The 24,093-nt window shown below is 45.9% G+C and overlaps 2 protein-coding genes across 2 annotated transcripts in view; both read left to right on the plus strand.

Annotated features, from left to right (window-relative positions):
- LOC142904183 (E3 ubiquitin-protein ligase TRIM39-like) overlaps positions 1-24,093 on the plus strand; it is a 138,898-nt gene that overhangs the window by 4,341 nt on the left and 110,464 nt on the right. The window lies entirely within an intron of this gene.
- Positions 1-24,093, plus strand: timm50 (translocase of inner mitochondrial membrane 50 homolog (S. cerevisiae)). Its single transcript, XM_076050120.1, has 11 exons — positions 1-249; positions 1,794-1,950; positions 3,278-3,309; positions 8,162-8,183; positions 14,457-14,515; positions 15,316-15,435; positions 17,870-17,974; positions 18,224-18,322; positions 21,745-21,901; positions 22,841-22,947; positions 23,617-24,093. The coding sequence occupies exons 1-11, from the start codon at positions 31-33 to the stop codon at positions 23,716-23,718; spliced, it is 1,179 nt and encodes a 392-aa protein (XP_075906235.1). The 5' UTR covers positions 1-30; the 3' UTR covers positions 23,719-24,093.

The following is a 24,093-nucleotide window of genomic DNA, read 5'->3' on the forward strand; positions in this document are numbered from 1 at the left end:
CACCGGTAAAGCCGCTGCTCCTTTTTCAACATGTCGGCTACGTCTGTGTTACCCATGTGTATTCGAGCGTCCCGGGGCCTCTTGAGGCTCAGGAACGGGGCGGCAGCGGGCTCGTCTTGCCCGTCCATGGTGGACATTGTGCGAACAGCCTCCACGGACCAGCCGTCGGTCGGAACCGGCAGTAATGTGACGGGCGGGCTGGCCCAGGCGATCCTCCAGGAGAGACTTCAGCAGCAGCAGCAGAGCCAGGTGAGGCGGCTAGCGCTCTGCGTGAGCGCTCGTTTTAACGCACCCTTGTAGCCGGCGGAGAAATGGACGCGGGCGACTGCCGCGTAACAAGTTGGAGCAACGTGAATCCCGCCCGCGCGCCTTTCCCCTGTGAATAAAATCAACACTATGCGTCTGCGTTTCTCTGACATTTCCCCCCCTTCCTCACTTTTTGGGCTAAAAGCGAGCTAATATGACACATTCTATGAGACAAGAGAGCGGCACAGTGTTGCAATGTGTCGCGTATCCCCCGTCGTGACACACGCGAGTGTGACATGGGTCAAAAAGAGGCGTTTTTGTTGCGTCACCCTGCAGTCTTCCAAATGAATCAACCTTGGTGTTTCATGAGCTAACGTTGAGCTAGCCGAGGTAGGCGTGTGGTTCTTACAGAACCTGATAAGTTTTGTGTCGATGTAGAATATTTGAGATACACAACGTCTTGTAAAGTCCAACGCACTTTTCGTTGCAGTTCCACGCAAGGTATTTTATTGGTATTGGTGTCGTTACTGGGGCTTGTTGCGACAGTAATCACGTCCTTAGCGTCTCCCCCCGCCCCTACCGTTCGTGTAATATCAGTAGTACCTAATCATACTTAGGTCACTTAAATACCACAAAACTTCAGCTCGTAGTTTTCACGACTCGGTTCTACACGCAAGTATTGTGGCGGCTGGATGACAACTGTTTCACCCTTCACATTCACACGGGCAGGTTTGTCTTGTGTGAAGGTCAGTGCACATCCCAGTTAACCTTTCTAGAAATGCAGGGCTGTAGCACACACACACACACACACACACACACACACACACACACACACACACACACACCATGTGTACCCAGTCGAGGTGATGATAAGGTAAAGGCAAGCAAGTCAAACCGTGAAAAGGCACAAAAGCCTGGAAAGTTGTGGATTTCAGTGGAATTTTCCATTCTAGAATCTGCTGATTAATATCCATCACTTGGTGAACTGTTAGATTTTATAGTTTGATTTTATTCTTCAGGATAGTGGGGAGAAAAAAAAAAAGCCTTGCGAGAGTTGACACTACTGCTGCTGAGACGATTTGTGAAATGTAGCTATTGGCCAGTCGACTGATATGACAAATAAATTAGTTATATGTTATGTTAAGATTCAAGATTGCTTTATTGTCATTGAACGTGCCAGTGGAATTTTTCGTTGCAGCTCCCGTGTGCAAAAAAAGTAAGAAAAGAAAATAGCAACAAATGCAATAAATAAAACAGGATAATAATAAGAAATGGCATAAAAAAGCGATTAAAAAATATTATACAGTAATGAATATATAGACTTGTGTGTTAACACTAAGTTGTCACTAATGCTAAAATATCAACCCAGCTGGACAGTCCTGTAAATATGTTTTCACTGTCTCCCAAATAAATAAATAATGAATGAATAAATAAACAAACCGTTCACATAGATTTACATCTGTTGTGATTTTACAGTTGCAGTCTATTCCGTCTATGGACATAAATGACGCCAGCATGTTCCTGATCTCCCCCCCCCCACTCTGCAGGGCCAGCCTCCTCCTCCGGGAAGTGAGGGTGAAAAGGAGGGAGAGCAGGCGGAGGACAAGAAGCAGAAGGAGAACACAGCCTACGCCAAGAAGATAGTGCTACGACTGGCGGGCATTATGGGAATCGGCGGTGCCGTCAGCATCGTATACCTGTTTGGTGAGTGCGACTCTTGGCCATCTCCATAAGCTGCAACGATATGTAATGGAAATCCATGCAAAAACAATGCCATTTTCTGTCAGCCATTGCCAATCACTCAGTTGTTAATTTATGTTTGTTATTAATGTCAAAGGCACAACTGAGGTGTTCAAAGAGAGCCAGCAGTAGTTAGATATATAATATACTATAATATCTATTCTGCTGTCGCTCTGCATACCACATAAAACTGTGAGCACACCCACCTCTCAATTGCAGAGCAAACTGCTACTGAGACTGGTTTTGTGACTGCCTCCCTCCTCTGTCGGGGTGGGTGGAGCCTGGGCTGTCACACTGGAAGGATGTCATGAGAGAAGTTTCAGTCTGCAGCTGAGAGAAGCAGCAACATATTTTATGTGGAGAAAACCAGGACAAAGGTGGATTTAAAGCGTGTCGTGAGGAGGAAGAAGGATCTCTGATGAAGTCCACATGGAGAAGCTTTGGTTGACACGATTGTTCAGGTTGTGCAACGGGGGAAAAAGGAGGAGTTTGGTGTTGTTTGGAATTCATTTCAGTGCATTTATTCTTCTTTGTGACAGCTTTGGCCCGCATGCTTGTGATTGTGGCCAGTCGCTCTGTAAAATGTGGTAACTTAAAGGGAGGAAACTGATTAGGGTCACTGTAGAGGACAGAGGGAAGAGACAAACTCATTTAATTCACTGAACTGATGAGTTGCTTTCTATATGCACTCACCTATTAATACATCCATTTGTTGGCGCAGGAGTTATTTGGAAGGATCCTTCCTCTAGAGACGTCACGGCACAGTTCCAGATTTCAGGACTTTGTAAAAAAGTTTTTTTTTATTTTTCACCGTTTTATAAATATGCGTGAAACTTTGTTATCGTGTAGTTTACTACAGATGCTTGTGTGATGCGTTGATTTAAAAGGTTTTAATGGCACAGTTGTGCTGATTTCATGCAGTTGATTGTTGGCATCAGCTCTTTGTTCCCAGGAGGAGGATCTGGGATCTCTGTGCATTCCATTTAAACATAACATTGATGGAGAAACGCATTCAGATTGACCTAAATTGGACAAAGTTTTTCAACAGAGATCATGTGCAATGTTTTTTTCTGCAGTTGAAGTCGTGATTAATTACTTGTGAATTACAAGCTCATTTAAAATGATTTTGCAATATGGTTGTAAAATAGACCAGCGATATTCATTGAGGGGTTCATCCAAATTCCTGTCACAAAGTTAATGACTCATGATTGTCAACTTTAACCCACAAATGAAAGTTGATGTAAAATTCATCATGACTGATTGTGATTTTCTTTTTATTTATTTGTTTTAGGTACAAATTCAGTGGATGAACAAGGAAACAAGGTGAGTTCAAACAACACAGTCTACACGCAAACACCACTCATGAAGAATATTCCATTGGGTGTCATTTTTGTGTTTATCTGCACCTCCCCACTACTCTAAGTTACAATCTACAATGTCAGCAGTCATGACAATGAAAGAAAAACCATGAAATCAGAAGTATGTGGCCAAACCTTTGGCGGCTAGTGCATATCGACTTCATTCTCCCCGGTAACACGCTCCCACAAGGACCAGTTGTCCAGTATGGTGCTGAAGCACCAATCACAACTCTCTCTCTACTCCCCCTGCTGGCTACACACCTTTGTTCTCCGACATACATCTGCACTTTGAAACGCAGCGTCGGCGTCGTGGCCTCGGCGTCATCAACTGTCGTCGATGTGCAGTTGCAGCAGCAGCACGTTGGACGTAAAGCCGCTGCAAACACGGCTCTCATTTGATTTCAATTGCTTTGTTTGGCCTCCCACACGGTAGAGGGTGCAAGCACAGGAGTGAGGAGCGCTACATGCTCGGCGGCTAACACCCTCGGCTAACAAGGTCTTTTGTGGCACACTTCACACATCTGGGTGAATTCCCCCCCGCCAGCTCTTTCTCATGTGCGAAGGCACTTTGCTCCCTTCCTGTTGCAAAGAGCAAAGTGTGAACAGCGTTGCTCTGGGAAAGGAACCCGCACACTTATGCCGCCTCTCCATTGTTTATTGTGATGCAGTTCAAGTAGGAAGAGCACACTTCACACGTAGCTGAGACATCGGGTCCATCAGAGCTGTGAGCCCGGGAATGAGCGCAGGATCAAAGAGGCCACGTCATTCATTCCGCTTCCGCAAACCACTGCCTCTCTCCACTTCACTGCGTTGTAAAACCACATTTCCCACAGAATCACGTTGCATTTGTAAGGTGAGGTGACAGCTCGTTGGCGATCGTTAAATATCCAGTAATAACTACGGTACATCATTAATTAAAGCACTTAAATATTGACGTATTCTTAAAACATCCATCTCAGTATTCCCCCCCGGCCCCCCTTTTTTTTTTATTGTGAAAATGATTCTGAAAATGCGCAACCTCTCTTCAGACCCTGCTGATGCACTGTTTTACAAAGTAATATCTGCATTGGAAAAACTGATAAACACTACCAGTCAAACGTATTTCTGTGGATATTTGTTGTGTAGTTGGTTGCAAGGTCAGTGGAAGACAAAAGCACAAGGCTTAGATAAAAAAATGTCTCATTTTTTTCATTGGGCCAATTGATGGACCGGCTTGAATGTGTGGCCTCTGCAGTCTGCGTCAGATAACATGAGTGTTTTTCTTCCAGTCGTCCAGAGTCTGTGTGACTGTGGCCTTATGTTGTTGTTGACGTGGTAATGAACTTCACAAAAGGATAAACAGACTGTGTTTGTAGCAGTTAAATGCCATTGAGTCTGCCGCTGCCCCAGTCCTGGAGACGGGCTCTGCTCGAGGTGTTGGCCTGGGAGCGCCACTTCAAAGGGGGCCAGGCACACTTATCTCACTTTAGGTTCATTTTGTTGGCACCAAGGAGTCCAGCTTCCTGCTAAGTGGTCTTTTGTCACTGTGGTTCACAAACTGCCACCCCCAGAATAATCTGCACCTTGTTTGCACTTAATGCAGCTTCCCTGTGATGCTGGGGCTCAGAACACAGATGGAGGCCAGGAAGTGTTTTTTTTTTCCCCTTATGAAGAAGCAGTCGGACAAACTCTTACGATGTTAATATAGTTTAAAATCAATTCAACGGTGAAACAGACAGTATTTTTTTTGTTTTATGTTCACAAAGAAGATCATTTAAAGACACAGTCTTGGTCGTACCTTGATCTCTGTAGTGTCTTGGTCTTGGTCTTGGTCTTGGTCACGTCTTGGTCTTTGTAGTGTCTTGGTCTTGGTCGTGTCTTGGTCTCGTAGCGTCTTGGTCTCTGGAGTGTCTTGGTCTTTGTAGTGTCTTGGTCTTGGTCCTGTCTTGGTCTTTGTAGTGTCTTGGTCTTGGTCGTTTCTTGGTCTCGTAGCGTCTTGGTCTCTGGAGTGTCTTGGTCTTTGTAGTGTCTTGGTCTTGCTATCCTCCGGTCTTGCTAGTGTCTTGTTCTCACTACTCACTGGTCTTGGTCTCGGTAGTGTCCTTGTCTCGGTTTAGGCCATCCTTGCTATATCATTATTATAAATATCACGATATGAATGACCTGATCCTCAGACCTAAGACCGTGACATTCGCTGTCAGACAGTCGGGTGTTTTCACACATGGCAAGATGAGCCCCTGTAATTTGTGTTGAGGTGTAGAAAGAGTAGTTATCTCTTCAAAGGACAAACTCCCCCCTGGGACGACTGCCCAGAACGCTCGGTCACCTTTACACACTGACTGGGGCTGTTTTGCTTTGTTGCCAGCTGCTTTGAGCACACTTATGCCACCTTCTCACCCTTGCACTCTTTATTGCTGGGGTTGTCCTGTGCCAGAGGTGACTGTGAGCTGTGCCTGTGGTCTCCCATTTGCCTTCACTACGCCATCAAAAGATGGAACTAAAGGCCATTTAGCGATTTGGGCATTAAACTCACATTTACTCGCCAGACGTTTTTCTGATGAAATGTCAACCATAACATTTTCCCATTGTGGTTTTTCCTCCACTTTAGTGAAAATGAGTTGCTTTCTATTCTTCCAGTACACATAAATGCAAATAATGATGATTAAAGACCTGTCATCAGTAACAAGGCTGCGGGAATGAGGGGCTGACCTGCCCTCCGTGCCTTTCCCATCCTCACACATTATAAACCCAGCCTGCATAGCAACAGGCAGTGTGAGACCCCCCCCCTCCTCCCCCTGTGGGTCATTTGATAGAGGGATGTAAAAGGGTGTTGGACGATGGTCTGCTTGGTCTTTGATCACATGCTGCTTCTAGAAGAGAAAGAACATTTTATACATTGAACTTGTAGATCTCAATTCTCAGTCAAAAAGTGTTGACGGCAAGTTTTTCTTAAATTCAATTTGAATTATCGATACATTCCTATCAGATTGCAAAGAATGAATGTATTTCTGGATTGTTTTTCTCTGTTGGACACTAGTTGATGGAACACATCCCTGATTTCTGAACTTATATTGAGATTCATGAGGTCTGGCCTCTTGGCCTCTTGACCTTTCTGCTTGCTCCGTCCCACTCTCTTTCCCCCTTCACATTCAACAGCAGTTTCAAAAAACAGTATTTACACGTTGAGGTCATAAGGTCTTTTCTTAGCCTAGTATCTGACCATGCCGTGTGTAAAAAGAATGAAATCCTGGATGAAAACTTCTTGCTGGACACTGAACTTGAGTAAAGTGTTGTGTGTGTCCAGCGGCTGCAGTGTGTGCATGTCTGAAGAAGAAGTGGACAGACACAACCGATAGTGGAGATCAATTCAAACAATATTTACAGAGACACTTTTGCTTGGGTTTACCTTTGATATTCAACAGGGGAATTCAAGCCTTTCATATAAAATTAGAGGAGTGTTGAAATTGGAAAAGTGTGTGTGTGTGTGTGTGGGGGGGGTCATCGGCACGCCGGCACACCGGCTTGATTCTGTGGGAACCGGCTGCGTCCCTACTCTCCCAGGCTGCCCCCTCTGCAGTCATGTGGAGGCGTCAATGAGCTTTAACGACACCTTCAACACCTCCTCACAGCACCAGCAGCAGCCCGGCTGTAGTTCTCGGTAGTTCTCGGTAGTTCTCGCTCCCTGCCGGCAGCTCTCGCTGTCAGCATGTGTAATATGGACAGTGGCCCACTGCCTCTTTACATGCAACTACATGCAACTTACACGCTACTGGAACTTTTCTGTTTACACAGTGAATAATAATAATAATAAGAAGAAGAAGAAGACCTTTATTGATCCCACGATGGGGAAATAATTACAGCAACAACAAAAAAGAAAAAAGAAATTGGCTAAAGGTCAAGAACTATATTAACTGAAGATATAGACAAGAATAAAATATTTGTAAGTATGTACAGAAAAAAAAGCGAGATAAAAAGCAAAATATTTACATATTAACCGTTTGAATGTATGTATGTGCTACATGCTCTGCTAAATAGTTGAGCAGGACCTTAGAACACAGCGGGCCATGGCAAGTAGAGGCATGAGACTCGCAATGCAGCTCTGCAGGCGCACTAGGACAAGTGTCAGAAACAGACGGATGGCAAAAAGCAGAACGTGCCTCAAAATCTCTCGGAGGAGTTTGAGCTGCTGTGCTTGTTGTGATCTGAGCTCTTGGTGCTCCATGTTCTCCACTGGCAGTTATTCCCAGTGTAGTTAACATTGGAATTTTGACGATGTGTGTAAACCTGTTCATTTATGTTGCCAGCCTGCGTAAATTTTCCTTTCAAACCTTTGAAAAATATAATGCCATGAATATCTCCTCAATAATCAATGTGTCCGTTATGGCCACCAGGGGGCGCCCCTCACTAGAATTCTGATCAAACTGCCACCCCTTACTCCTGCACTTTTCCCCCCACATCTTTTCACTTCACTCTGCTCATTGAACTGTGTTGCTTTCTGCATTTTTGTCCCTCATCTTCTGTTTTAACGATTATATTTTTCATAATTTCAATGTCTGTTTTCTTCAGCTACAAGTGTTGAATCCTGGGCACATATTTTCCCCCAATGTAATGATGATTTCATCAAATCTCCAACCCCAAACTAAAACACCTCCACTACATCCACCCCCCAGTCTTTTTTTATTCTTTATTTTGTTTTAGATTTCATGTGGCACCAATGATCCAAAATGATGATGAAGCCACGTTGGCTCCTCTCACCACTGATCAATATTTGATTTCATTGATTCACTTCCACCACCAACATTTTTACCACAACTTTCTTCTGCGTGTTTTCCCAACAGATTCCAGACGAGTTCGACAAAGGTGAGTACTTTCCTGATTCCAAACCAATTGCTGATTGTGTACATTGTATATATGTGTGTGGAGCCTTTTGTGTGTTTGTTTGTCGTTTACTGGGTGAGTGGCCTGTTTTTCGGTCTCTCTTGAGCCTGCACAGACATTTGTAGGCGGTCGTCCCCAGTTGGCAATATTTAGGAGACAAAACAAGTTGAATTTTAAATTGTAACACAATTGAATCACTATCGCGGTGCTCACTTGATGCCGCTGTCGCAGTGTATCAACGCATACCTTTGACCAAAGCGGTGGGATCGCTAAGAAGTTGTAAAGTCCATCATTGCCGCAGCTGCAGGACATAAAAGGAGAACCATATTTCCTTTTTAAACGATCTTCTTAGTTCTGCTTGCATGTCAGTCACTTTCCAGCCCAACTAACTGAAAACCTCTGACTGGGCCAGAATAACAGAACACCCCCCCCCCCCTGCTCTCAGAGGGTCCTCCTCAATGTATGAATGTGATGCAAGCCTTCATGTGTTTATTCATGCATTAACGTGTGTGTGTGTGTGTGTGTGTGTGTGTGTGTGTGTGTGTGTGTGTGTGTGTGTGTGTGTCCCTCTGACGGCAGTGAGTGGGTCCCCCCACCCCTCCCCCGAAGTGGTGCGTTTTTATTGACACCCTCCCAGTGACATGTGTGTGTTTGTGTGTGGAGGCTTGTCACAATGATGGATGTGTCCATGGTGGCACTGCCAACTGCTGCCAACACCCATATGCCCCCATCACATCAGCTATCCACCCCAGTGTCTGCCAGGCAACAAAAACCATGAGGTTCAGGGAGAAGAAGCACAATAATTATCACATCATTGGAATCAAATTTAAAAAGAAATCCTGTTGTTGTGGCTCCTTTTAGGGATGAAAGGTACACAAACAATACATATTTAGTTGTTAGGTTCCCATTTTACCACTTTAACTTAAACCATCCCTTCTAATTTGTGCGTTCAAATGTTGGCACATAGCACCGAGATGTACTAATACTTCTCCAGGTGAAGTATTGAGGCCAGACAGGCCTTGAAATGAAAACATTTCCAGGCTTTGCTGTGAATTGTTTCAGTTTTGTATGTTTAGTTGTCAGTTGCTCTACGAGCCTAAACAAGGGAGCCTCAGTCATAAGAATGCTGTCTGTCTGTCAGATTTAAGAGGTCTCATATTTCTTTCAAAAAGCTAAAAACTGATGGTCACTAAAATGTCTTACATGGATTATTGAAAGGTTATTCTTGTCCTCCTGCATGTAAACAAAGTGTAGGTTGGTGTTGGTGTGAACAGTCAGGATGATGGGCAACCCCTCCCCCCACCACTGAATATTGACGGGTGTCCTGCTGTATAGAATCATATAATTAGTGTGTTTGAAGGTCCATCACGGTGATGTTGCTCCTGGGGTTTGGCAGGCATCCGCTCCGATCGGCTCGTCCCCTCTAAATGACTTCTGATCACCTGCTGTTCCCGACAATCACTTCATCAATAGCCCTTCACCCTCAGAGGACCTGGTCCCAGACACCGGACCACCCTCAGACCCCCCCACCCCTCACCCCGAGGTCCACCAGCGCCCTGTCTGTCTTTAACTTTATGACTGCGCCCCACGCCCCCTCTCTATCTGTCCTTCCATCTTTTCGACCATCTCTCCATCCATCTGTGTGTCTGGACGGCGGCTCCCTCAGGTCCACGGCTCATAAAGCAGCGACGATGCCACCTTGTGCAGTCTCCAGACTGGGTGTCTGGTCTGGTCTGGTGTGCTCTGATCTGGCATGGTCTGGTCTTGTGTGCTACAGCCAGGCCTGGTCTGGCCTGGTCTGGTCTGGCCTGGCCTGGGCGTACAGACAGTTTAGGGGGGTTGGATTTCAATGCAGAGACGGTGGGGTGGTTATTGATGAAGCATTGATCCTCTCGGTACATGAACACAATTGGCTCAGTTTACCTCATGAAGACCTGGAAGATATTTCAGTACAGTTGCGATTTGCAGGCGTTTCCATCGAATGTGAAGCGCATAAGCCGTCAGTGTAGTCCAAACCCACTGTGAGGAGGACGGAGGTACAAGACATTCGTCCAGAATGGTTCTTCTATTTTCCTCTTTGATTACTAGCATAAAATACTAGCATGTCTCCTCCTCCGTCCAATCATAGCACGGCATTTTCACTGGTCAGTGAACTGGTCACGTGACCCCGTACGTCACGTCCGCTGACGTGTCAGTGTTTTCTTGATACTCTTGCAATATACCTCTATATATAGATGGGTGGATAGATGGATACTTTATTCATCTCCAGAAGAAATTCTGAAATTCTGCTGTCCTAAATCAAGGAACTTGTCTTTTTTTTTTTTTTTCATCTCTTTCTGTGTTCTGTCTTTTCTCTGCCTGCAATTGTTTTTCAAGATGGTATCAGTTTTCCTTTTAATTTGTTGACCAAACTGATCACTGTGATTTATGCAAAGCTGATCTTTATGATGGTAATGCAACGGCTGAGTGTGGTGGTTTTGTCCATGTGAAACCTGCAGGCGTTTACTTCAGCTTTCAATTTCAGCCGGTCATCCGATGGCGACATGGCCTCTACAATTATTACATCATCACACATTGATTTTGCTCTGAAGTGATAAACGATATTGAGCAAACACTCATTACCCCCCCACACACACCCTCCTTCACAGCAGCGGAGGCCAATCATGACCTCGGGGCTAGCGTGGGGCCCTGAGGGGCCGGGGGGGGGGGCAAATATTCCCTGATGAGCTTAGAGAGCAGACTGAGAGTTGATGATCCCACTGGGAGACACTCTGGATCTTCTGGGCTTCTCCTCTTTTCTCCTCTCCCTCCATCCCTTCCTCCCTCCTTTTATTCGCCAGCAGCATCCTCACCTCCTCCTCCTGCTCCTCCTCCTCCTCCTCCTCTGGGAGCAGCAGACGGCGTGCAGCGGGATGGATGGTTGATGGGCCTTGTGGGATGTGTTTGGCTACTGACTCTGTTTGCGTGCCAAGTGGCGGCATTTGTGCTCGTGACGCCGGGGGGGTTCTCCGAAAACAAACACATGTTCACGCGGTTCGGCCTTTCGTTTACACGAACCCGGCGTTTTCACTGAAACCGCACAGACCCAAAACAGACCTTTTCAAAAATGCTTTTAAAAAATTAAGAAAAAAAAAAAATTGGAAACGACGCCGTTCCCGCCTTCATGGAAAAGCGAAACCAATCTTTTTTTGGAAATGCTGTTGTTCCAGCTCTAAAGTAACTGAAGCAGCAGCAGTTCAACGCTGTCGTTTGTCCTCACCGTCTGTCTTTCTGTTCTCTGTGGGGCTCATGTTGTTAGCGAGCTGCTCCTTCTTTAAACACGGCGGCGCGCTTCAGGTGTTCTTCTCCTTCTTCCGCATTCAGGGAGTAAACTTGCAGCGCCACACCAGGCCTGGCATAGGTACTACATCATTTTCAGTCTTTTTTTTCTTTTTCTTTTTTAAGAGCTTTTTTTTTTTTTTTTTTTAAATATGTCTTGTTGCAAAAAACATCTGTCTCTGTGTAAACAGCCCCTCCAGGAAGCTCTCGCCAAACCCAGGAGGACACACAAACCCTGTCATGTCCCGGGTACCACGTTCAACATTCCAATAATCAATGAAAAAAAAAACACTTGAGTATTTTCAAGATTGGTCTCCAGGTCAGTGTGTGGACACGGCCCAGGATGTTTGGTTCCCTGTGGCCCACCCAGGTCGGCTCCAGGGGTGAGACACTGACGTGACGGCTCGGACTGAGGCCTCTCGCACAAAGAGCTGACATTGACTATGAAAGGAGGACCGTTGGAGAGAGAGATGAGATGAAAGCAGAGAAACAAGAGTGGAGGAAGAAAGAAGAAGAGGAGGTGGCCTCTCATCCTTTATCCCCCCCCCACCCCCCATTACAAATGAACGCCACTTTAAAGCTGGTTGTTTCTGTTCTCTTTATTTTTTTCCAGTTATATCTCTGAATGGAATTGAATTCAATTGAATTATTCCAGTCATGAACACAAAAACGTTTTCCTCCTTCAGTCGTTCGCCAGCAGCATCTTCCTGTCAGTCAAACTGACCTCCCGACCAAACGCTCACTGTGCTCCATCCCTTTCCTGTCAGGCCACACAGCCTCATCACTGCCTCCCCCAACACCCCCAACACTCCCATTATCATGAGAACAGCCTTCCCGCACCCCACACACGCATACATACATACATGCATGCATACATCAAAGAGCAGAGGCGCACATGTCATCAAGGCTGATGTCATAGTGAAATCTACATGATGCCACACACGTGTCAAACCCCAGCCACCCTTGTTAGTCCAAGTTTGGCTTGGGGGGGCGGGGGGGTGCACTCTTACTCCCACTCCATCACACTCGGCGAACGTGTTGTCACTCCCCTCCCTCCATTTTCAGTGAACACCGTCTGTTTCTTCAAGTGGCCCCACTATGGCCATTTTCCTCTTTTAATGAATTCATTTTGGGGGTTTATTTGGTCAAATAAACTCCTGGTCAAAACACACACACACACACACACACACACACACACACACACACACACACACACACACCTGTTCCACCTGCGGATACTGGGCACATTTCCATATACACTTAAGGTGCTAAAAGTCCTCTTTTTCTTCCCTTATCCCCTTTATCTTGAGTCAGTGTGAACACACGCAGGCTGGACTCAGTGGCCGGGGGCTCAGATAGTCTGAACGTGTGTGTGTGTGTGTGTGTGTGTGTGTGTGTGTGTGTGTGTGTGTGTGTGTGTGTGTGTGTGTGTATATATAATATATATATATATATATATATATATATATATATATATATATGTGTGTGTGTGTGTGTGTGTGTGTGCGTGCGTTTGTACTACAAGATGGCATTTTCTTTGCCTATTTGTTTATTTCTAGGCCAGCACTCGGACATGATTCAGATGAAGAGATGTTCTCCTCCCTTTTACTTTCAATTTTTCCTCCCTTTATGAAGTGTTTAATTTTGTCCCACCAAGCCAAAGCCTTTCTAACCTGCTCTGCTGCCTTTTGCTTCATGGGCCCCATCTGCAGACACACTAGCTGGGCTCTAAACAAACACAGCCACATGTGTGAAGGTGTTAGTGCGTCGCCACAGCAGGACCGTGGCAGATGGTCTTTGCTTGGCACTGCAGCAGCACGCCACTATACACTCTGGGGTATTGAGTCCCCCGGGAGCGGAGCGTGCTAACTCCAGTGTGTGTGTGTGTGTATGGTGGAGAGAGGGAGAGTGAGTGAGTGAGCGAGCGAGCGAGCGAGAGAGAGACAAATAGATGAATGACCAGAAGGAGTGGCACGCGTGCATTTCTTGTTATTGTGCGTCTATTTTCAGTAATGAGCGTGCGTCCCCTGGAGAGGACGCAGTATTTATTGTGATGAGTCATTGGCTGCTTGGCAGCTGGAAGCTTCATATTGCTGCTGCTGCTGCTGCTGCTGCTGCTGCTGCTGTTGCTGTCTGTCTCAGCATCATTCAGTGATCCACTCAGAGGTTCCTGACTGACTGTCCAACCAGGTGTGACTCTGATAGGAAGAACTGCTGCTTGAATGTGTGTGTGTGTGTGTGTGTGTGTGTGTGTGTGTGTGTGTGTGTGTGTGTGTGTGTGTGTGTGTGTGTGTGTGTGGTTTGAATGTACAGTAGCAGGTCTCCCTGAGTCCACATTCTCTCCAACAGCATTGAGATTACTTGGGAATTTTAAACAATGGAAAATTCCACCATTGACCAGACTGATCAATAAAGCTCTATGATACTCAATGCTTAACTAACTAACTAACTACTAACTTGTCAACTCAATTTAATGTACCCTTATTTACAGGGTTCACTGTAATGATTGCCTTGGTAAACCATGGTGCACTGCTTTTGACGCCACAGCAGCAAGTTCAATTCAAAGAAAACCAAAAACGTTGAGGCATTTCTCCGGCTTATGGGATGAAAAGTGTGATTCGGCAATGTTTATGGAGGGTGATTACAGTCATGAAAGTGTAAAAGCGGCGGCTGAGCGATCTACAATAGGCACCTTCAACAACTCGAACATTGATTTCTCCTGCTGTCCCCTCAGCGTGGCTGCTCAGCTGCCACCGCGGCGTCCCCTGAGGGACTTGTAGTTTTTATGAACCATTAGGACTACAGCTGTGATCACTTTGTTTGAACTGCTGCTCCGTAAAGAGCGAATTGGCGCCAGAATGTCTCAAACACTTGATTTCCTCAGGTTAGACAGCCATCCGGTGTTGTTCATTCATTTCTTTTTTCATTTTCTCCCAGATCCGCCTGTTGTCCAACATTTGAAAAGAACCTTCAAGTACTTTAAGGACTACAGACAAGTAAGCAGAATTGCATTTCCTCCATTTGAAACATAAACAATGTCGTACGAACATCAATAACGGTGGACATCATCATGACATTAAAACATCAATATGTGCATAAATGCTAATAACCCCTAATTTAAAAAAAAAAAATCAATTGAACACTTGGTCATTTCATGCCAGCAGGAGGCACAGAAATATATTTGCATGAAATTTAGGTAAAACCAGCTGAAAAACACTCGCGCTTGCAAAATTAATATGTAAATCTGCCTTGGTTTTTTTTTCACTCTCAGTCTCTGCACAGTAGAAAAATAAACTGTTTCCCAGTATTGATTACCAAGCAGTTACCGACATGCATTCTGCAGTAAAGACTCAGGATTGACATTAAAGGTCCAATGTGTAAAATCTGGCATGATTTATGATTTTTATATTGGTAAAAGCGAAACACTCCATCCATCTGCTGCTGCTCCGGCCCCTCAGTCACGTTTTAACACCCACTGTGGACCCACCAGTCCGAGAGTTTGCCCACCACGGAGTCGGTTTGACGTCCCTCACTTTGTGAAACAGAGAATCCAGAGTTCCCACGTTTCTGTACCGTCAAAAAGTCGATGCTTCCAGGAAAAAAATGGCCTTTATGAAATTGGGCCGCTGCTGTCTGCAACAACAGGGGCCCTCAACAACTCCATCAATCCTCTAATAATTGACTCCATCTAGTGTTGGACTCAGACCAACTACGTGAATGACTTGCTGTAGTTCATCTTGGTATGATGTGGCGTGTAAAGTTTCCCTACTTACAATTTTTCCCTCGTCTTACTCAGATGATCATCGAGCCAACGAGCCCCAAGCTCCTTCCTGACCCTCTCAAGGAGCCGTACTACCAACCCCCCTACACGCTGGTGCTAGAGCTCACAGACGTCCTGCTTCACCCGGAGTGGTCGGTATGTCAACTGTACCAGGCTTGAATGGAGCTTCACGGCCAAAATCGTAAAAAATTCGGCGTGAACTTCCCACTGTGCTGATGGGAAATTCCTTTGTCTGCAAGTCCAAGCAAGTCCTCCTGTGCTTCTCAGTGAAGTCAACAGGAACTCCTGCCCTCTGCAAGTCTCACTGGCTGCGTTTCCATGAGTAGGGGTCCTCACCATCCCCAACGTTTCTCAAGACATTGCTTTTCAAACCCTCTGGGAGGCCGCCGCGTGGCGCTAGGGAGGCCGCAGAAAATTGTAGAGAAAAAATGCACATCAATAAATAAATACTGGAATCAATTATCTATTAATTATTCATATCAATTAAAGTTTAGATTAATATGTCATATGAAAAACTTTGTGCGTGGTGTTGAATGTGATGTGCCGGTTTGCGCCACTTATCGAGGTGATTTGCTGCTCAAGCTAGCCTAGCTTAGCTAGTATAAAATGGAACAAAGGAATCAAAGGAACAGACAAACAGCCCAACTGCTGCGAGAGAACCTCAGAATTTGCCAAAGAAAGTAAGAAAACATGCGGCAGCATGCGTTAAGTTTGGCTTTACAGCCGTAGAGAAGAATTGACCTGATCAGTTACACGCTAGTGGATGGGCTTCTTATTCTAAACAATGGTAACAATTAGCAAATAACAGTAAGAGGAAAAACCTTCTGAAAGTTGATATTTGGTAGTTGGTTAGTTTGTGGAGGGGGTCAATGGCCGGACGCTAGAGCTGCTCTGAGGCTCCGCAGCCTAGAACAGTGCGGGACCCTCTGAGCCTGGAACAGTGCGGGACCCTCTGATCTAAGAGGCCGACCACCGACTCACCCAGACACAGGCCAAACTCTTTGTCAGACACCACAACACCACAGCATGGTCATAATCTGACACGCTAAAGTCAAAGCAGATTCTGCTCATGACTGGTCGGAACCAAAGCTGACCCAGTTCCACTGCAACAACCAGTCCTGGGGTGTAACCCCGCCTTCACCCAATCACTGCTGGGACTGGCTCCAGCAGAACCACACCCCAAGAGCAGGAGGACACTAGTGTAGAAGATGGACGGATGGATGGATGGATGGATGAAGGGATGGATGATGGATGTATGGAAGAATGAATTGATAGTTGAGTAGATGAATGGATGGATGGACGAATGATCGGATAGTTGGATGGATGGATGTAAACCGACCACCCCCTTGACTGAGATGTTCGCTGACTCCAGCGCTCCACAAACCCCGCCCCTGGTGCTCCACCAGTCGTCCTCTGTGCTTGAACGTCGACAGCGACGGGACGATCGGCACCTCCGGTTCCGTGACACAATCGCAGGTCGACGACCACAACACAGGAAAAAAGCTTCTCGCCTTGGTTGTCAGCTATGTGTTCCTCGACATCGACTTCCAAACTCGCTCGTGCCTTTGATGCCAGCACACACACGTACACACACACACTGCAGCCTTGATGTGGTCGCTCTGTGGAACACGGAGAGAATGTGTTGCACTGTGAGCGTCCAGAGTGGAATAGAAGGCCTTCATTAATCCCACATTGGGGACATTTGCACAATTACAACAGCAATGCACCGTGCAAAGAGATGAAAAAACCCAATGGAATCCAATTAAAAAGCAATGGAATAAATAGAAAAAGTGCACCAATCACTTACTTACACTAAAAAAAAAAGTGTTTATAAATAAGTGTGGTATTGCAGCTGTAGACAAATGTTAATGTTTAATGTTTTGTCTAATGGGGCCTTTATACTGTCGGGAATTTAAAGAAGAAAAAAAAAGAGAGAATGAAAATTGTGCAGCGTAACCCTGGCATTCCACGACTTCTGGGGAATAAGAAATAATTGGATGAGACTGGTCAAGTTGTGTCTTGATGGAAAACTAAAAAAACATGTCTCCGCAATCCAAAAGTAAAACTTTCAAAAACACAAACTGGATAAAAGAAAAACAGGAGATAAAACTTTTGACGAGGTATTGAACCTGGAAGCAAGCGGTGCTGATTGGACAGCTGTACGTTGTCATGTCAAGGTGTGTGTCCTCCACCTGTCGGGCGTCTCGTTGCGCACACACACACACACACACACACACACACACACTGACTGACAGGTGTGTTGCAAGTTGACATCTGCTCCCCCTCCCTGCCCCCATTTAAACAGTCATGTCACCACCTGCACCTGCACCTGCCCGAGCAGATAAGCCTCACTTCCTTACACACATACACACACACACACACACACACACACACACACACACACACACACACAGCTGTGCATATTAAGTTTGAACAGAAGTTGTGAATTATGAATTGTAACCACACTGAGTGACAAACGTATTGACACTGAGTGTTTGTGGGGTTATGTTTCAGTGCATTGTGAACATTATTGTGTTGATTTCTTCATTTTGTCGTCCTCGGTCTTCAGTTGTCAACCGGCTGGAGGTTCAAGAAGCGCCCAGGCATCGACTACCTGTTCCAGCAGCTGACGCCACTGTACGAGATCGTTATCTTCACCTCAGAAACCGGCATGGTGAGAGAGAGAGAGACACACACACACACAAAAGTTGTGTTTCCATGACCCCTAGAATTACGCAAAAACCTAAATGCGGCACAACGCTTTTATTTTGGAAACGCAGATATTATGTATTCAAAATTCATTGTTATATTTTATATTTATTCTATCAAGCCATGATAAATATCATCATCATCAATTTTCATTCAAAGTAAATGTGATTACAGATGATAAAGTGTGTGTGTGTGTGTGTGTGTGTGTGTCCAGACGGCCTACCCTCTGATCGACAGCATCGATCCTCAGGGCTTCGTGCTCTATCGTCTCTTCAGAGATGCCACTCACTACATGGACGGGCATCACGTCAAGGTAAAGGCAGTGTGTTTGTGTGACTTTGTGTCATTCTTTCTTTTCTTTTCTTTTTTCCACTCGGTCATCAACGCTGAGAAGCTGCCAACGCGTGTTGTGTTTCACGCGGAGAAATTCTCCGTTTCTCCGGCCGGGAAATTAAAAAAAAAAAGCGTTTGAAGTGGTTGAGAAAAAGGAGCTTTACAGCGAGAGGTCTGCTGGAGGTGAACACAGTTTGTTCAGGCATCAGAGAGCCGGTCGCACATGAAGGAAATCAAGGCTGCTGTTCCAGTCTTCATTCATAATAATGACAAAATTAGAGGTGGATTCCTTTCTTGAGGAAACATCTCAACGCTGAGATCACCACTGAGACCAGCAGGGGTCCACGTCTCCACACAGAGACCCAGAGTTGCTCTGTTGTTGTTGTTTTCTATCCAGACCTGGAGGTGAGTGAGTCAGTGAGTCAGTGAGTCAACACCTCCACCAGAGGCTCGGACACCTGATCTCTGCTCCTCCTCAGTTCCCCCCCCCCCCCCCCCCCCCCCCTCCTCTGTGTCGGCCTTCTGCTGCCAGTGGGCCATTGATTGACCCTCATCCTCATAACAATGGACCCCTCCTCACCCCCCACCCCCTCAGGCTTCATTAACCCCCCCTCCCTCCTCCCTGTCTTCCTCTTATCTCACCTCCCTCCTCTCCCTCCTTCCTTCCTTCCTTCCTTCTTCTTTTGCATCATTACACTTTTCAGTCCCGCCTCGTGCTTGCCCCCCCCCGCCACCTCCTCCTCCTCTCTCCTTCTGTCTCCCTCCAACTGTCATCTCGGCTGCTTATTGACGAGCAGTCTGGAGGTTTTTGAAGGAAGCTGGTTAACCTACTTTTCTTCTCTCTCTCTCTCTCTCTCTCTCTCTCTCTCTCTCTCTCTCTCTCTCTCTCTCTCTCTCTCCTGGAAAGAGGGGGTGAAGACGACACACTTCTAATCTCATCTCCATAAGTGGGGGCTCTGGAGCAGCAACAGATGCTAAGAGAGAGTTATTTATGCTCCATATGCTGAAGGAGAGTCACTAAACTCTGCGTGTGTTCCCGGGGAGAAAGTTAGTCAATGTGGCGTGAAATTGAAAATCCCCAAAAAACAAATGGTTTTTTTTTTTGTTTTTTTGTTGTTGTTGGTCAACCGTTGTGCATTTTCTGCCACCAGTAATCCAGATTAGAGACTGATGCCCCAGACTGTAGGTTGTTTCTTTAAAATGAGTAGTTAGGCCGTAAAGCAAGCCATTCATCAACACACTCATTCAGTGAATGTTATTATCATAATGTCCTGGCAGACACGTAGGAGACGCCACCTGTTGGCCAAGTTTAGAGTCACGCTAATGATTCTAAAGCAGATTCTAACCCAGTAAATTTTAATAGAATCATCAAATAAAGCCTCCTGAGTGGAGCAGCAGTGAGTCAAACCTCCACTGCTGCTCCACTCAGGCGCTCCTCTTTTTTCTTCTCCAGCTGTTCATCAACTTCTATTTGTGCAGCGCTAAATCACATCCAAATGCGTCACCAAGCACATTTTACAATCAGAAGAAAAACAAGTGAACCCCTCCTCCCTGGTCCAATCTGGTCCAGTGAGACGCCACCTTGAGGAGGATGGAGGCACAAAACATTTTGCCATAAAGCTGCTTTTCCATATTGTTTGCTGTCCAGAATGCTTCTTCTATTTTGCTCTTTGTGGAATTGTAAAAAAAAATAAATAAAAAAATTACGTCTCCTCTTCCGTCCAATCATAACTTCGTATTATTCGGGACTGAGCCTCAGCGAAGGCCTGCTCTGATTTATAATTATTATTTTTATTATTATTATTATTATTATTATTATTATTATTATTATTATTTTTATTAATCATTATTGTGAATGCTCACAGCGCGTCTGCCCAACACACAGGACTTGTTGCTGACTGCTGCATTCCTACATCAGGGCAGCATTCTGCAGCGTGACCTCCGTCAGGGTTTCCCACAATATCTTTGCTCCACATTTTCAGCCGCTCCTTCTTTTAATCAGGAATCGACTGATCGGATTTCTTTCAGCAACACTTCACTTTTATAGTCTGACCGCACAGCGCCGCCTGGAAGTGGTTGCATGGCCGTCTTGAGGTTGCACTCTTCCTCTTTTCCCTCTCCTCCTCCTCCTCCTCCTCCTTGTTGTTAACTCTATGCAGCTATTGTGTGCTGGCCTGCATCTGAGCTGGATCAGACGTCTTATTGTTGGCTGGTTGGCTGCTGCCAGGATCACAACCAACCACAATAAAAAATTTTTTTTTTTTTTTTTTTTAAACCCCACCAGCAACAACAATAGTTGGATTATTCATTTTTCTTTTCATTTTGTGTCATCATATTTCTGATGTCAATGCGTCATAAATCTTTTCATTCTCTGTATTTATATTTTATTTTCCAGTCCTTGTGATGTTTTTAACACGCTCACAACTTGAAAATGATCAAATGATTATGTTGCAACAATTAAGAAAACAACACACACACACACACACACACACACACACACACACACACACACACACACACACAACCTCAGCAGCAGTTTTTAGGGAGGGGCCAGTGAGTGGAGGGGGGGAGACCAGATGAGACTGATGCCTGGTGATGAAGACAACGAGCAGCGTCTCTCTCCATCTGTTCACACATGGCCGCATGCACACACACACACACACACACACACACACACACACACACTAGCTGGAGGCAGCAAAGAAAGTGTGTGTGTGTGTGTTTAGTGGATTTAATTTGAATATAGCAACTTGATTAATTTGGATAATTATCAGCTTGCTTCTTTGCTCAGGAGGTCAGTGAGGTCACGTGACTCATGTGGAGATGGTGGTGGTGGGAGAAATAGAACACAGTCCACCAAGTGTGTGTAGATCTGTAGACTCCAGGCCAGATTAATGGAGCCCAGAGTTCAAACTCGGCACGGTGAAGCAGCGTGGAGCTGCGATGCTGCCAGCAGGAGTGAAGTCAATGCATTTCAATCCAGTTTAAAGACTCTGTTCTCTTCTGCTGATGATTGAGTGCCTTTATTCATCTTATTCTATTTTATCATCATCTTTTTTTATTTCCCTTCTCCTTTATTCCTGCTCTATTGATGCATTTAAGCCGTTTTTCTGCACTTTCTCTGTGAAGACTCTGTTTGTTTTTTTAAATGCTTTGAAAATGTTTGAACTTTTAATCATGTAACGCACATTGAGTTGCGTCGTGTATGAAATGTTCTATATAGATAAAGCTGCCTCGCCTTGCCCAGCTGCAAAATCCAGTGTTTCCTCCAAACACAGACGTTGTTGTGTTCACTTGCAGACTGTAAGCCTCCTGCATCGATCAAACCTCAGGCTGGCTGTGTCGCAGTCTAGTATGTGAATGCTTCTCTGAGCCTGTGGGGTCTGTGGTCGTCTCGTGCAGGACGTGTCGTGTCTGAACAGAGACACCAGCAAGGTGATCGTAGTGGACTGCAAGCGCGAGGCCTTCCAGCTGCAGCCCTTCAACGGCGTCGCCCTCAAGAAGTGGGACGGAAACTCGGAGGACCGCACGCTCTACGACCTGGCCAACTTCCTCAAGGGTGAGTCAGCGGGAAGACGAGGACGCGCTGCGCTGCGCACCTTCCAACAGCAGGGGGCGACGGGTGTGTCTGCTCAGAGACGATGGTTGAAGGTGACCTCTCGAAGTGGGTCATGGGTTTTCAGATCGGACCTCCAGTGTGCCATTCATCACTGGAGACTTTCGCTGAGTTTGCTGTTGCTATGCTAGTGCAAGTCAATGGTTTCTGCTAGCCCGCCATTAGAATCAATGGTATCCACTCCACAGTGCACCAAGGTGAAATACACGATACATCCAGACGTTCCATATAAACACCTGTGTTGATTGTTGACTACGGAATAATGTAAGAAATCAAACTACCGTTGCGTCAGCTTGGATGTTGAAGGACTGCTATCAGCAGCAGTGCACTGCTACTTCCTGTCGGTGGCAGTAGGAGCCACAGCAGCAGCAGAAGAAGAAGCAGTAAAAGCAGAGTTCAGTGCAAGGAAGTAAAACTTGTTTCATTTCAAACATGCTATCATCACACAATCACTTCAATAGTCTGGCATTGTGAGTTTTCTGTACTGTGGAGCGGGTAAGATGGCTTTTATCGGCGGGCTAGCAGAAACCATTTACTTGCACTAGCTGAGCACCGGCTAGCTCCGCTAAGCTAACTTGAAGAAGGAGAACACCTCCTAACTTCATTTATACCACGTTGGTGAAATTTGCGTTAAATTGTTCAAAATAAGTAAGTATATAAATATATAACCACATATTTTTTTACACATCTATGTGTTAAAAATATGTGGTTATAAATATAAGTGTTTTCTTGCACCTGTGGTGAAATGTTGTGGTTTCAAGGTGTTTCATTCTGAGCCACCTCCTGCAAATGGACTTCTTGCAACCCTCAATGTCTGGTTAAGAGCGGCGTGTTGAACAGCGCCCCCTAGTGCTGAGCAGGCTTGTCTTGTCCTCCTGCCAGCCATCGCTCTGAACGGCGTGGAGGACGTGCGCTCGGTGCTGGAGAACTACGCCCTGGAGGAGGACCCCATCCAGGCCTTCAAACGCAGACAGGCTCAGCTCGCACAGGTCAGCAACACACTTTGCATTGTGGTGGTTTCATTGATGAACATTTAAATGGACCATTTCATTCATTTAGTAACCAGACAGACAGTTACTGGAAAGAGATGAACCCAGTGGGCCTTCAAACACTGGTTTGGTTGCACCTCCGTTGTCTTTGGCTCACCCAAACACTGCATCCACCTGCTGCTGCTCCGCTACCCCCCCTCTGGCCCACCTGACACACTATAGAACCCACTGTGGCCCCACCAGTCAAACAGTTTTGGTGTAATTAATGTGAGGAAGACCACCGACCATTGAGCTACACTAACGCCACGGAAGTCCTAGTCTGATAGATAGATAGATAGATGGATGATAGATAGATAGATAAATGGATAGATGGATGGATGGATAGATAAATGGATAGATGATAGATAGTTGGATGGATAGATAGAAGATGGATGGATAGATAGATGGATAGATAGATGGATAGTTGGATAGAAACCTTTTCAATCCCTCAAGGGAATTCCCTTTGGGAAATTTGGGTTACAGTCGGAGCGGCACCAAGACTCTGGTCTTCATTTATGGTGAATGCCGAGTCTTCCCGTGTGCACAGCTTTTACCGTTTACCGCCAGGTACTGATGAGGAAACCTTGACCTTGAACTTTGACCTTGACCTCACGTGTCTCCTGTGTCCAGGAGGAGGAGCAGCGTCTGTCGGAGCTCTCGTCCCAGCAGAAGAAGCAGGGACTGTCGCTGGGCTCCATCACCTCGCGCTTCTGGCGCTCCAAGCAGCAGTGAGCCGGCCCACTCCTCCATCCTCCTCCTCCACCTGAAGTGAGGTAGGAGGAGGAGGAGGAGGGGCTCGGAACTGAAGCTGGGCCTCGCTAGAAGCCCGTAGAGTTTTTCCATGGGTGGCTTCCACACTTCCAGGATGGAGCTCCACAACCTGGACACAAAGAAACTGTGAGAGAGCCTGGAACCGTGATGGAGTCGACCTGCCAGCAGCGCTGCTGCCCCGCCCCCTCCCCGTCCCCCCGCCTCCATCACACCTCCAGAATGTGTATTTTTATTTTATTTCTGTTCCTCTGTGTTTGACTGTGCTGCTGACTCATGGGATGTGTTGAAAATAATCCTGTTTATAGATTTAAGAATAAACACAGTGCGTCAGAGTGA

This window comes from Nelusetta ayraudi, unplaced genomic scaffold, assembly GCF_046127955.1.
Source record: "Nelusetta ayraudi isolate G7.1 ecotype Tasmania unplaced genomic scaffold, CSIRO-AGI_Nayr_v1 ptg000123l, whole genome shotgun sequence".
NCBI classification, from domain to species: domain Eukaryota; kingdom Metazoa; phylum Chordata; class Actinopteri; order Tetraodontiformes; family Monacanthidae; genus Nelusetta; species Nelusetta ayraudi.